Source organism: Gobio gobio (assembly GCF_949357685.1).
Source record: "Gobio gobio genome assembly, chromosome: 21".
NCBI classification, from domain to species: Eukaryota; Metazoa; Chordata; class Actinopteri; order Cypriniformes; family Gobionidae; genus Gobio; species Gobio gobio.
The window spans coordinates 29,946,132-29,958,371 of NC_137117.1; the positions used below are offsets into that span (position 1 = coordinate 29,946,132).

General features: G+C 36.2%; 1 protein-coding gene across 2 annotated transcripts in view; it reads right to left on the reverse strand.

Annotated features, from left to right (window-relative positions):
* Positions 1-3,320: 3,320 nt before the first annotated feature.
* The window catches only part of slco4a1 (solute carrier organic anion transporter family, member 4A1), a 37,079-nt gene continuing 28,159 nt past the window's right edge, over positions 3,321-12,240 (reverse strand). For both annotated transcript variants that reach the window (XM_079801785.1, XM_079801786.1), the window contains exons 7-12: positions 10,314-10,468; positions 9,940-10,192; positions 7,750-7,912; positions 7,257-7,432; positions 6,358-6,571; positions 3,321-5,288 (exon numbers count right to left, since the gene is read on the reverse strand). In XM_079801785.1, coding sequence (XP_079657911.1) covers positions 5,109-5,288; positions 6,358-6,571; positions 7,257-7,432; positions 7,750-7,912; positions 9,940-10,192; positions 10,314-10,468 — 1,141 coding nt within the window. In that variant the 3' untranslated portion in view covers positions 3,321-5,108. The remainder of the gene's footprint in view (positions 5,289-6,357; positions 6,572-7,256; positions 7,433-7,749; positions 7,913-9,939; positions 10,193-10,313; positions 10,469-12,240) is intronic.

The window sequence follows — 12,240 nt, forward strand, 5'->3', positions numbered from 1 at the left end:
TCCCAGAACGTCCCCGCTGGTGTCAAGAACGTCGCCTGGTAACATTCCTAGAACATTCCGAGACGGTCATGCTGTGGAGTTCTTTTAAAGGGTTCAGGGACGTTGTTTGGCAGACCTTCACGGAACATTCAGGATGTTCTCGGAACGTTAAGGGGACATATTTTATTTGGAAATTTGATGTTCCCAGAACATTCTCAAAACTTCCCGACTGGTGTCAAGGATGTCACCTGGTAACATTCCTAGAATGCTCTAAGACAGTCATGATGTGGAGTTCTTTAAAGTGTTCGGGATGTTATTTGGTGGACCTTCACGGAACATTCAGGACATTCTGGGAATGTTTATGGGACCATTACTATAGGACGTTCCCTCTACACTGCATTCCCATAATGTTTGCAGGACCTTTAGGGGACCAACCTTGAATGTAATTTTTTGGTCCTATTTAGGTCCTTCCATCACATTTACAGAACATGTTTGTTAAACGTAGAATTTGCACAAAAGTTGCTTCTCAACGATGGATCCATACCAACCCTTCGTGATCCAACTTCATATCCAGAACACACAAGTACTGCACTTTATTTGCAAATCGCCTTTCTGAATGTGCTAATGTGGCTAAAGCTACCATTTTCTCTTACTGTATTCACAGAGACCAGAGCTTGTTATTTTTAGCCCGGAAATGCTCATCGCCTGTACAATTCAGAATCACATTTTTATTACTTCTTAAAAATAAAAACTAACAACATAGCTCTGATCTCCGTGAATACAGTCAGAGGCAATGGTAACTTTAGCCACATTAGCCGTCAGCATGCTAACAAGCACATTCACAAAGGTGATTTGCGTATATTCACAAAATATAACAGGCGGTACTTACATTTTCTGAATATGAAGTTGGTTCTGAGTATGAAGTTATGAAACTGTTGGTATTGATCCATCTTTGAGAAGCAACTTTTGTGCAAATCCTGCGTTACTGACCCTCATTTGCAAAGCAGCCCAGTGTACATTGATTCACTCAAACATGTTCTGAAAGCATTCAGTAAACGTGATGGAAGGACCTAAATAGGACCAAAAATAACATTCTAGGTTAATTCCCTAAAGGTCCTGCAAACATTATGGGAATGTAGTGTAGAGACCACTGCACGATGTTGCAGCGCAGTTCCAAATGAAACTTCCCCATCTGACTAACAGAGAACCGTATGAGAACTTTCTGTTAATGTCCCAAATGTCCTCTTTGTAACGTTGCTATGTAACCATAGAATAACCAAAATCGAACGTCCCCCTAAAGTCATATAAGGAACGTTATTATATGACCAACAGAGGACCATGTGGGAACGTTCTGTTAATGTCACATATGTGCTTTTTGTAACATTGCTATCTAACCATAGAATCACCAAAATTAAATGTCCCCCTAAAGTCATATAAGGAATGTTATTATATGACCAATTGAGGACCATGTGTGAACGTTCTGTTAACATCCCAAATATCCTCTTTGTAATGTTGCTGAGTGACCATAGAATGACCAAAATGGAACATCACCCTAAAGTCATAAGGAACGTTATTATATGACCGACAAAGGACCATGTGAGAACGTTCTGTTAATATCCCAAATGTCCTCTTTGTAACATTGCTATGTAACCATAGAATAACCAAAATGGAACGTCCCCCAAGAGTCATATAAGGAACCTTGAACTGCAGCACTTTCATAACCAAAAGAGGACGTTTTAGGATCGTCCCTAATGTTCTATAAAGGTTCTGGATTTTCGTCCCCTTTAGAGAACTTTTAGGGAGCGTTGCGGGGCGTTACGTATGTGGGACTTTTATTTTGTAATTAACTCTGTTACATGTAACTTACTCCCAAACACTGTTTATTTGTGAATAAAAGCCTAAATTCAATCTGTTCATCATACAAAGCGATTGTGACTAAACAGCTCAATTCATATGGATTGGTTTTACTATCTCGTTATGAACTTTTTGAAGTGTCAAAGTGGTAGCGTTGCTGTCAATGGAGGGAGAGAAATCGCTGAATTTTTTTAATAATTTGTTCCGAAGATGAATGAAAGTCTTACGGTAAAGGATGATCTTTTTTTTTTTTTTTGGATGAACTAACCGAATCTGTCTTATTTGTGAATGAATCATTCACGTCATGTTTTGTGTAGACCTACCAGTTCAATTGATTAATTGACTCATAATATGCGTATATTGATATATTCAAAATAAGTACAGGATGTGACACCCCTTCTACAAAAGGTCTCGGTGTTTGGCATTTTGGCTTTTGTTTGATTTCTCATGATCTCTAGTGTGTGCTTTATCTTTAACATTTTGATTTATGTTTTATAACTCAAATTAAGATATAAATTGTAGATTTGCTAATCTAATAAGATAATTCCAGACACATCCTGTGACCTTTCAAAATGACATTTTCCTGCAGAAATCCTTTCGTTTTGAACATAACTTAAAGAGTATAATATTAAAGTGTCTTTATCAGTGTGTTCAGACACTGCATGCCGCTGAACTAACCATATCTTGTATTATCTCTTTTTTTTTCTTCTAAGAATAGCCTCTGTCATTTCAGTTGGCGAGACAAATTTACAACAATGTATAGCCAGTGACATCTAGTGGCACCAACAAATAATACAATGAACAGACGCTCAAGTGATTTTTGCTGTTTGTTTAAAATTAGCAAAAACAACACAATTCTTGAGCATTTTGTATTTTCATTATGTTCAAGCCACTTTATGTAAACTTTTCAAATGTATCAATTTGAGTTGGGACAACATGAATCATTTTTATTATCATACCTCCACAGCTTTTACTAGCCTACGTTTTCATACCGAATAGGGAGAGTAAATATTAAAAAGCTGTAGGAATCAAATTAAAATTTCTTTGTTTTTCTTCAGATTTTAAAAACAGTATTTTAAAGCATTTGTTTTGGGATTTTTAAAACAAAGGTTATGATGATTGAGCATTTTAGGTCACTAGTGAAATAAGCACATTTGTGTCAGTGAATGAGACTCTTTGCATAGAAAGTGTGCGTGTGTGTACATGTTTTGCTATCCCAGTGGGGACTTCAACCTGAATGCACACAGACTTATGGGGACTTGTGTCACCGTGGGGATCTAAATTGAGGTCCCCATGAGGAAACAAGCTTATAAATCATACAGAATTAGTTTTTTTGTGTGAAAAAATGTAAAAATGCAGAAAGTTTTGTGATGGATAGAATATACAGTTTGTACAGTATAAAAACCATTACGTCTATGGAGAGTCCCCACAAAGATGTGTGTGTGTGTGTACATAGAGGTATAGACAGGAAGAAAACATGACAGTTTGGGTTACTCAAAACTTTTATCGAAACTTCAGCATAAAAAATTACTTGACAAAGAAAGTACCAAAACTAATTACATTGCAAGTGATTAGAAACACAGTGGTAAAAAAATCACTAATAAATATCAATGAAGACAAAAACAGGCCCACTCACAAACTCCTTTTGTGACACAAGACATGCTTCTTTCTGTCGTTGGGATAAAAAATACATAAACCAACATAAATTCAATACAAACATCATGTTACTCTTTGTTGTTGCATGTCTAGTTTCATTGTGCAAATCTTCAATTTCTGAGTGCATCGTTGTCATTCAGGGTTTGCCATCAGAGAGTCGATGTAATCCATCAAAATCCATCACATCAGGGAAAAACATAATAATAATACAAATAATAATAGAATTTGAGAGTTCTGATAAAACATGATAAATTAGTCCTACAAATGCATTTAATAATAAATAAAAACCTCAACGTAAAGTATCATTGGTGAGATGTCTTTAATAGCACTTGATATATGCAAATTAGGTTTATGAAGTAGATATTAGTTAGGCTTCTTATATTTGGATTTAAGCAGATTGTGGTACTTCAATGTTCAACCAGAAAAAACAAACAAACTCCTGCTTGACACAAAAAGAAAAAAGAAAGGGGGTGAAAATGCTGCTTGCTGTTATTTTATGAACAAGAAATTGTCTTGACAATATGTCAGCCTAAATGTAGCTGAAAATCAGTGCAAGAATAATTGTCAGTGTAATCTCAAAGTGAAGTGCTTTTCAGGAATATCTCATCTCGGGTGGTATTTCGCAACATTGCATATACATTTGCGAAAGGTTCATTTTGTAAACCTGCTCCCTCTTCATCTCTCACTTGCATCTCTACGCGACCTCACACCTTGAAGCCTCCCTGTCTTGAGCTTCAGTACTTTTGGGCACATTTTTAAATGTTAAAAAGAATCAGAATTTATGAATACAAGAATCACAAGTCTTACATGCTTTAGATGGTATCAGACTGTGGACTAGAACGGCGTAATATGGCATTGCATGACAAAACTTGGCTTAATGGCACATAGTTCACGAATATAAATGGTCTGCATGTATATTTCCATCAGTGAAATGAGTTTTAAAGTGCAATTTAGAGAGATTTAAGGGTTTGTGAGAAGGATATTTCAATGGATGTTGTTTTTTTTCTGCAATATCTCTTTCTAACTGTGCTGAATTATGCAAAACTCTTTAAAGGCACAGTTTGTAACTAATTGTCAGTTTTTCTTTATGTATAACTGAGCAGCATTTGAATACACTTTTCTTTAATACATATAAAAGCTTAACACTTTGTCATAATTTCTCCACAGTTATATTACTGTATTTCTCTCTTACCATTACATTTATATTTAGTGCTCTTTTTATATATCGTCTATGGCTTTTTCCTTGCAAGAAAGCTCTAATTTTAACATTTAAATTATATGTTTCAGTTTTTATGCATAATCTATTCTCAATTTAAGATTATGTTTGCTTTTGGTAGGTTTTGTTTATGGAACTCATAGTGTATGTTCTGATTTCACCTCTGACCTTTGGTCGTTCATTGTAACATAGATGCTTTCAGTTCTCGGGGGTTTTAGGCTGGTGGGCAATGAGAGTATATGAGGATATATCACAGATGCATGTTGGGAACAATGTACAGCCGGAGGGATGGGGCACAGTGATGGTGTAGACCTTATACACACACACATACACACACACACACACACACAGACGCATACACGCACCATTTGAGGTGAGGTGTCAGCGTATTTGTAGACTGAGGTCACAATTTGGCGTGCGGGTTGGAGATGATCTCAGGTGGGAGATCTTTGATTGGCAGGTTTTTCTTCTCCCCCCTACTGTTATGCCCTCCCACATCTGTGCTCTCACAGCTGCTCTGAGGAGACTCAGGGGGCGGCTTGTAGAGCATGGTGGCCAGTAAGAAGAATAGAGTCCCTAAAACCTGAGAAAGAAAGAGAGAGAAATTAGATAACTGAAACAAAATTGAAGGAAATTGCCCTCAGTTTATGTGGTTGATGTGAACGTGATCTGAAAGTGAACTGCTATTGATTTTAAACAAACGGGCTTCAAAAGTGTGGTTTAAACAGGGCAATAAAAATATTGATGCAACATTTATAATGACACAAAGATTTCTATTTCAAATAAATTCTGTTCTTTTGAAGTTTCTATTCATCAAAGAACCCTGAAAAAAATGTATCTCGTTTTCACAATTGTTTTCAACATTGATGACAATCAGAAATGCTTCTTGAGCAGCAAATCAGCATATTAGAATGATTTCCAAAGGATCATGTGACACTCTGAAGACTGGAGTAATGATGTTGAAAATTGAGCTTTGACCTCACAGGAATAAATTGCATTTTTTTTTATTTAAATTGTAATAAATGTATTTATTTTGCTGTATGTTTGATTAAATAAATGCACTGGTGAGAATAAGACACTTTGTTCAAAAAAAAAATTTAAAAATCCCCAAACTTTTGAACAGTAGTTTACTGCATATATATTTTATATTATTAAAAAATTATTATTATTTTTTTTTAGATCACTTCCATGTCAAAAATGGTGACAAATCAAATAAAGACATTATGGCATTTATGTTAATTTGTCAATTCAACCTTCCACTCAAACTGTTAAGATGATAATATAAATTGTAACGATTTAAAAACTTGAGAAAAATGCAAAATGGAAGCATTTTCACTAGTGGTCTCAGACTATATGGCCTCCGGTGGTACATTGAAGAGACCAAGAGATTTGTACAAACTAAAAGTATAACGCATCAAGTGGGGACCACCTGATGTGTTATACTTTAGCTTTTATAAAACTATTTGTCTTGTCAATGTACCACTGGTGGCCATTTAGTGCTGCAAAATAAATGGCCTCTGGTACACTGAAAGGTCAGTTTCAAGAGTTGCATACAAACTAAAGTGTATTTAATGTGGAATGAGTCAGTATTGGTGTCTCAGGAAACCTTATTTGAATCATTTCCACATATTTTTAAATGTGTCTTTCTCTACCTTGTAGATGATGCCTGCAATGAGCGAGTACTGGCTCATGGCTGAGTTGTGGTACAGGTAACAGGAGCCGTATTCCCCGCACTGCTCCTCCCACAGCAGACAGGAGATGTCAATCACTGAGCCGAACGCTATGGGGCCTGGGATCCCTCCGAGAGTCCTTACTACGATCCACTGGATTCCAAGTCCAAACGATCTCTGACTGTCAGGAACACACCTGCAGGAGAAGGATGGTTACTTTAGGCTATAATGACAAACATCTGGATAATAAGGTATCCTAAGAGATCCTACTGTCTATTTGGAATGAAATACTAGCTTACTACTAACTAGGTATTACTTATAATTTTTTTTTTTCAAAGAGTAGGTATTATTGCACAATACATTTGAAACAGTAGTATGCTGCATTGTCACATGACCAATTATGCAGTTTTAATCTATACTACCATTCAGAAATTTGCGGCCCAATAGAATTCATATATTTGAAAAGTTTATGCTCACCAAGGTAGCATTTATTTGATCAAAAATAAGGTAAAAACAGTAATATTCTGAAATATTATTACATTTCAATATAACTGTTTGTATGTGAATATACTTTAAAATCTAATTTATTCATGTGATGGCAAAGCTGTTTTCAGCATCATTACTCCAGTCTTCAGAGTCACATGATCCTTCAGAAATCATTCTAATATGCTGCTCAAGAAACATTTCTTATTATTAGCAATGTTGAAAACATTCGTAGTTGTGATTCTTAATATTTTTGTAGCTATCTTTTTTCAGGATTGTTTGATGAATAGAAATATAAATATTTTGTAAACATTCAAAGGAACCTTGCTGAATATTTCTCACAAAAAATCTTGCTGACCCCAAACATTTGAACAGTAGTATATATGCAGTGGTCATACCTGAGTGTGGCAGTAAGTGCAGGGATGCTGCAGAGGAAAGTGAAGAAGATGATGACGAAGAGGAAGGTGAGGAAGGCTGGCATGTGATTGCAGGATGACACGCATCTCCCTTCTTCAGCAAAACCTTGTTCTCCCCATGATATATTCCCTACCACACAGCTGCAGCTGGAGAACACCTATAAATGTGTAAACGCATAAATTCATAATCAAGAAAAATACTTTAAGTGAACATTTTTGTGCTAGTTAACATGACAAATTTTTACTCATGAGTAAAAAAACATTTTTGCAGCTTAGTTTTATTACTTCAATTTCGAATTATGTTCTGAAACTTACAGTATGCCTTCATAGTATAAAGTCATATTTGGGAGTATATGACAGCTTTAATACAATTACCTGACAAAATGTATGCAGTTATGTCGTGTTAATTGACTGATCGCATTGTTAAATGCATGTACGTGACACAGAGAGAGTGTAGAACGTGAGGTTTGTGTACCTGTCTGCCTCTGGGACTGTACGTGTGGTTGATGGAACTGCAACCAGCGTGGCAGGGAGAGAAATACATCACTCCATTCGCACCACACACAGGGTTAAACAACTCCTTAACACAGTGACATCCAATGTTACAGCTTGCGGTGAGATTGCCCAGATCTGAGAAGCTGAAGGGAGAGAGAATATTTTAGCTTTAAATTCGGTTTCACCTCAACCAATCAATAAAACACTGCCAGCCAATCCCCTTGTTCCTGCTCTGGATATTAATTTAGACCATTATCTGTGTAATAAATCACTCTCGCGACATATCAAGACTTGATTGGATAAGATTAATCCCTACAGACAGGACTGCATGATAATAGTAAAACTGACAATCATGATTATTGTCATTGTAGACATTTAGAAGATTTTTGCACTCACATTAGCACAAATCAAGAGAATGTCCCTTGGCATAGTTGATTTTAGCTTATCTAGTTTCATATTGTATTATATTTTTCATATAATTAACACTCTTTACTGTACATTAATAAAAACCGGTAGAACAAGAAGCTTTTCTCAAAAGCTAATCCAGTGAAATTCCTAATACTAACTGTTCGATTATTCAATGATTTATTACAGTTAATTACTGAGGTTTGATCACAGATTTAAATCACAGCAAACAGCACAAACGACCATGTTTCTTGGTCGACTGAGAAAGCAGACTGGCTGTGTTACACTTTCATTTGAGCAAAATATCATCCCTTTCAGAAGGAGGGACTTTTGCCGCCATACTGCACGTTGCACTTTCTCCTATTCATAGTAAGATGAGTGCAAATTCTTGGAATATCTTAAGTCTTTAAGCTTTATTGCCAATGCAAGATCATGCAAATTTCAACGTCTTCAGGAAAAATAACCAGTGTATATCACAGATGATTATGCTTAATTAATCTAGAGATGCAGAAATCGTAAATCACGATTAAAATATGATTTATCATGCAGCCCTACCTATAGGTGACTAAAAAGTAAATTAATTTTCAATTGTTTAGTCATTATTAATATATTTTTAGTATTATTAATCTGACATTTACAGACTTGAGTCAACAAATCAAAATCTGTCAAGCCCCTTTATCTTTATTGTTAAAAACTGAATAAATCATGACAAAAACCTCCTGAAGAGAAAAGGTAGGTCTCTGTAGCATTTCCCGATATTGAGGGAGAAAAAAATAAAATAAAACATGTTTATTCACATTAGTTCATTAATTTATTTTTCCCCTCTTCCCTTTTAAGGACAGTAGACCGCAAACAGGAAAGCAGGACTAAGGAGGAACAGGACAGGGTGCACTTTTATATTAAATAATAAACATGCAAAATTAGCATGAAGTCGTTTTGTTGACGCATTTCTTTTAAAGCTACACTATGTAACTTTTCCGTCCACTAGAGGTCGCCTGTTCAAAACAAAGGCGTAGTTTGATGACGCCACGTTTGAGCGCAGAATCTCGGGACATGTGGTCTTCAGCTCACAGCCGGTGGGAAACAGTCAGGATAGGACTCGGGCAGAAATCATGTTCATGAATGCGATTATTAACATTACTGTAGTCTGAAGCAGAGCAGGGCCGAGTGTTGTGGAGCTGAGCAAGGCCGCAGGAGCAATTGAAGAGCGGGACTGTTATTATGGCATAGTCGCTGGCGGGACTTTTATTATGACACGGTTGCCTGCGCCACTTCCTCTTCTCCAGTGCTGAGTGTGAGGTAACGCAGCTCTGTTTATGGTATTAGATATATCTGAGTGTGTTGAAAAGGAAGTTATGACGTTCGCTCGGCGGCTGCTATGACACTTGTTCACACTGCAGTGAGAGTAAAGTGTTTCACTGAATAAAACCGGAGACCGAGGGTGACGCAGATATGACGCAATCGACAGGCGACTCCCTCACACGCATAGCTCACACGTCCCGGCTCCTTGGTTAAAATAGCAATTTTCTCACGATTTACAAATAGTTGAAAACATTTGGGATATTCTAAGTACTCAACTGAACAAAATATATAACACTGGCCTAGTGGTTTCTGGATGTTTTACTGCAAAAATCCTACTTAGTTCACCTTTAAATCAATAATCTCAAACTGATGAGGAATGGTTTTGACCTCTTGCTGTAATGAATACAAATATTGAGGGTCTTTAAGTTTTTTATTGCAGTTTATATTGTTTGCAGTTCAGTACCTGCTGTTGTGGATTTCTCTCTGCAGGTAGGGGGCGCTGTAGTGTTTATGTGTGAAGTTGCTGTAGTATGGGGCAGTTACTCCTGCCATTGGCACATTTGGACAGTGTACCAAAAATATAAAGATAGCCATTAAGCTGACCAGCGCACACAGCGTGCAGAAACGGATGATCCCACGGCAACGAAGGTTCAGCTTCTTTACAATGAAGCCACCCAGGAAGGTGCCACCTCCACCAGCTGGTACCACCATATATCCTGGAATGAGAATTTGGAGTTAAACACAACTCAATGTACTGTGTGTAGTTGTTTGTTATATTCTAAGAGTAATTTGAGCAAGAGGGTATAGCATTGAGTTTGATTGACATGCGGTTTTTACCAAACCAGGTTGCTGCCTCTGAAGCACTCAGACTAAACTGAGACTCTAGAAATTTTGGGCCAAACGTGGACATCCCAGCTATGAGCGTGGCCTCTGTGGCACCAGCAAGACACAGAAAGATGAAGGTAGGGTTCTTCAAAAGAAGCAGCATTGACCTATACACAAAAGAGAGAAAAATTACTCCTCTACTCAGTTTGCCAGTTACCATGGTATTACAATGCTCTCTACTCTTTATAAATGGATTTTATAGGTAGAGCAAAGGGGAATGGGATAGAAACGTGGCACAAGTGGACATCAGAGAGACGAATATTGAAATCCCCAAAAGATTTTTGTGTTGTCTGCATAACATTGAAAAGAGATGCTGTGTTTCTTATAAATAGACCCTCAAGGAAGCACACAAAAGGAGAATAAAATTGGAGCAAGACCAGAGCATTGAGGAGCTGCACCCAAAGAGAATTCATCAATACTAACAGACTGAAACCATTTAAGAGAATTCCCCTTAATGACCACACTATTCTCCAAACATGAGATAAGAACAGCGTTGTCAACGGTGTCAAATGCTGCACTCAAATCTAACAGCACTAGCACATTAGACTTGCCAGAATCAACGGTCAATAGTATGACGTTTGAAACTTTTGCCAATGCTGATTCCGTGGAGTGGTATTTTCTAAAACCTGATTGGAAAACTTTGAAAAACCTTGTTTTCGTTCAGAAAGCTCTGTAGTTGATAAAACACTATTTTCTCCAAAATCTTGGACAAAAAAGAAAGGCTGGAAACTGCCCTAAAGTTTGACAGAACGGTAACGTGCAATTAGGTGTCTAAAATATTATACTTAAGTGCAAACTGAATGTAATGTTTTCAAAGTATATTATTTCCATAATAAGTACCCTATTATTTTTAAAGTATGCTGAAGTGTACTTTTTCATTAGGGACCAAAGCTGGCCAAAAATTAATTGTTTTACATAGTTTGCTTTGCTGTGGACCCTATGTAAAACATGCATTTTTAATTATTCTATCTAGCATTTTATAGTTACAGGGTTTCTGCAGGTTTTATGAAGGTGAATTGAAGACCTTTTTAAGACCAATTAAAGAAAATTTTAAGAATAATTTGAAGGGAACAACACATCAATATGTTCTCTAAATGTAAATGTCTAAGCATACAATGAGTTGTATTAGTGACACTTCAAAGTTTGAAAATACAATTACCAACAAATCTCCAAAACCTTTTTATAAATTTTACAGTTTAATACTAAAAGTTTGAAATAAATCTTGTGAAAGTGATTTTATGATTAAAACAAGAACAAATATCTGCCAATGGTTTCCTAAAAATCAACTCAATTCCAATGAAAGTAATTTTCATACCCAATGATTTTTGATCTTGTTTTAAGCATAAATTCACTTAAAAGTCGTTCAGTTTATGCCTTTTTACATGTCAAGTAAATGCATCTTGATTTAAGGATGTTTTGAATTTGTAATGGAAAACAAAAATCCTGAGGAACATATTCATTTTTTGCAGTACATGAAATATATTTTTGCAATTAAATGTAGGGCCCTATGAAATCTGTTTTACTTATTTCTTTTTGTTTTATAGTTTATTCTGCTTAATTTTTTATGGACTCTACTTTACATTTTATTGACTTTCATTCATCTTCACAACACAAATTAAGAAATTTTTAATGAAATCTGAGAGATTTCTGTCCCTCCATTAACAGTCCAAGCAACTACCACTTTGATGCTTCAAAAAAGTTCATAAAGAGATCCAAAAACGAATCCATTTGAATCATGCGGTTTATGCCATCAGACTCAATCACTTTATATGATGAACGAAAGTCATACGGCTTTGGAACGACATTAGTAATCTGTAATTAGTGAGTAAATGACAGAATGTTCATTTTTGGGTGAACTAAGCCTTTAAGTGTACTGACC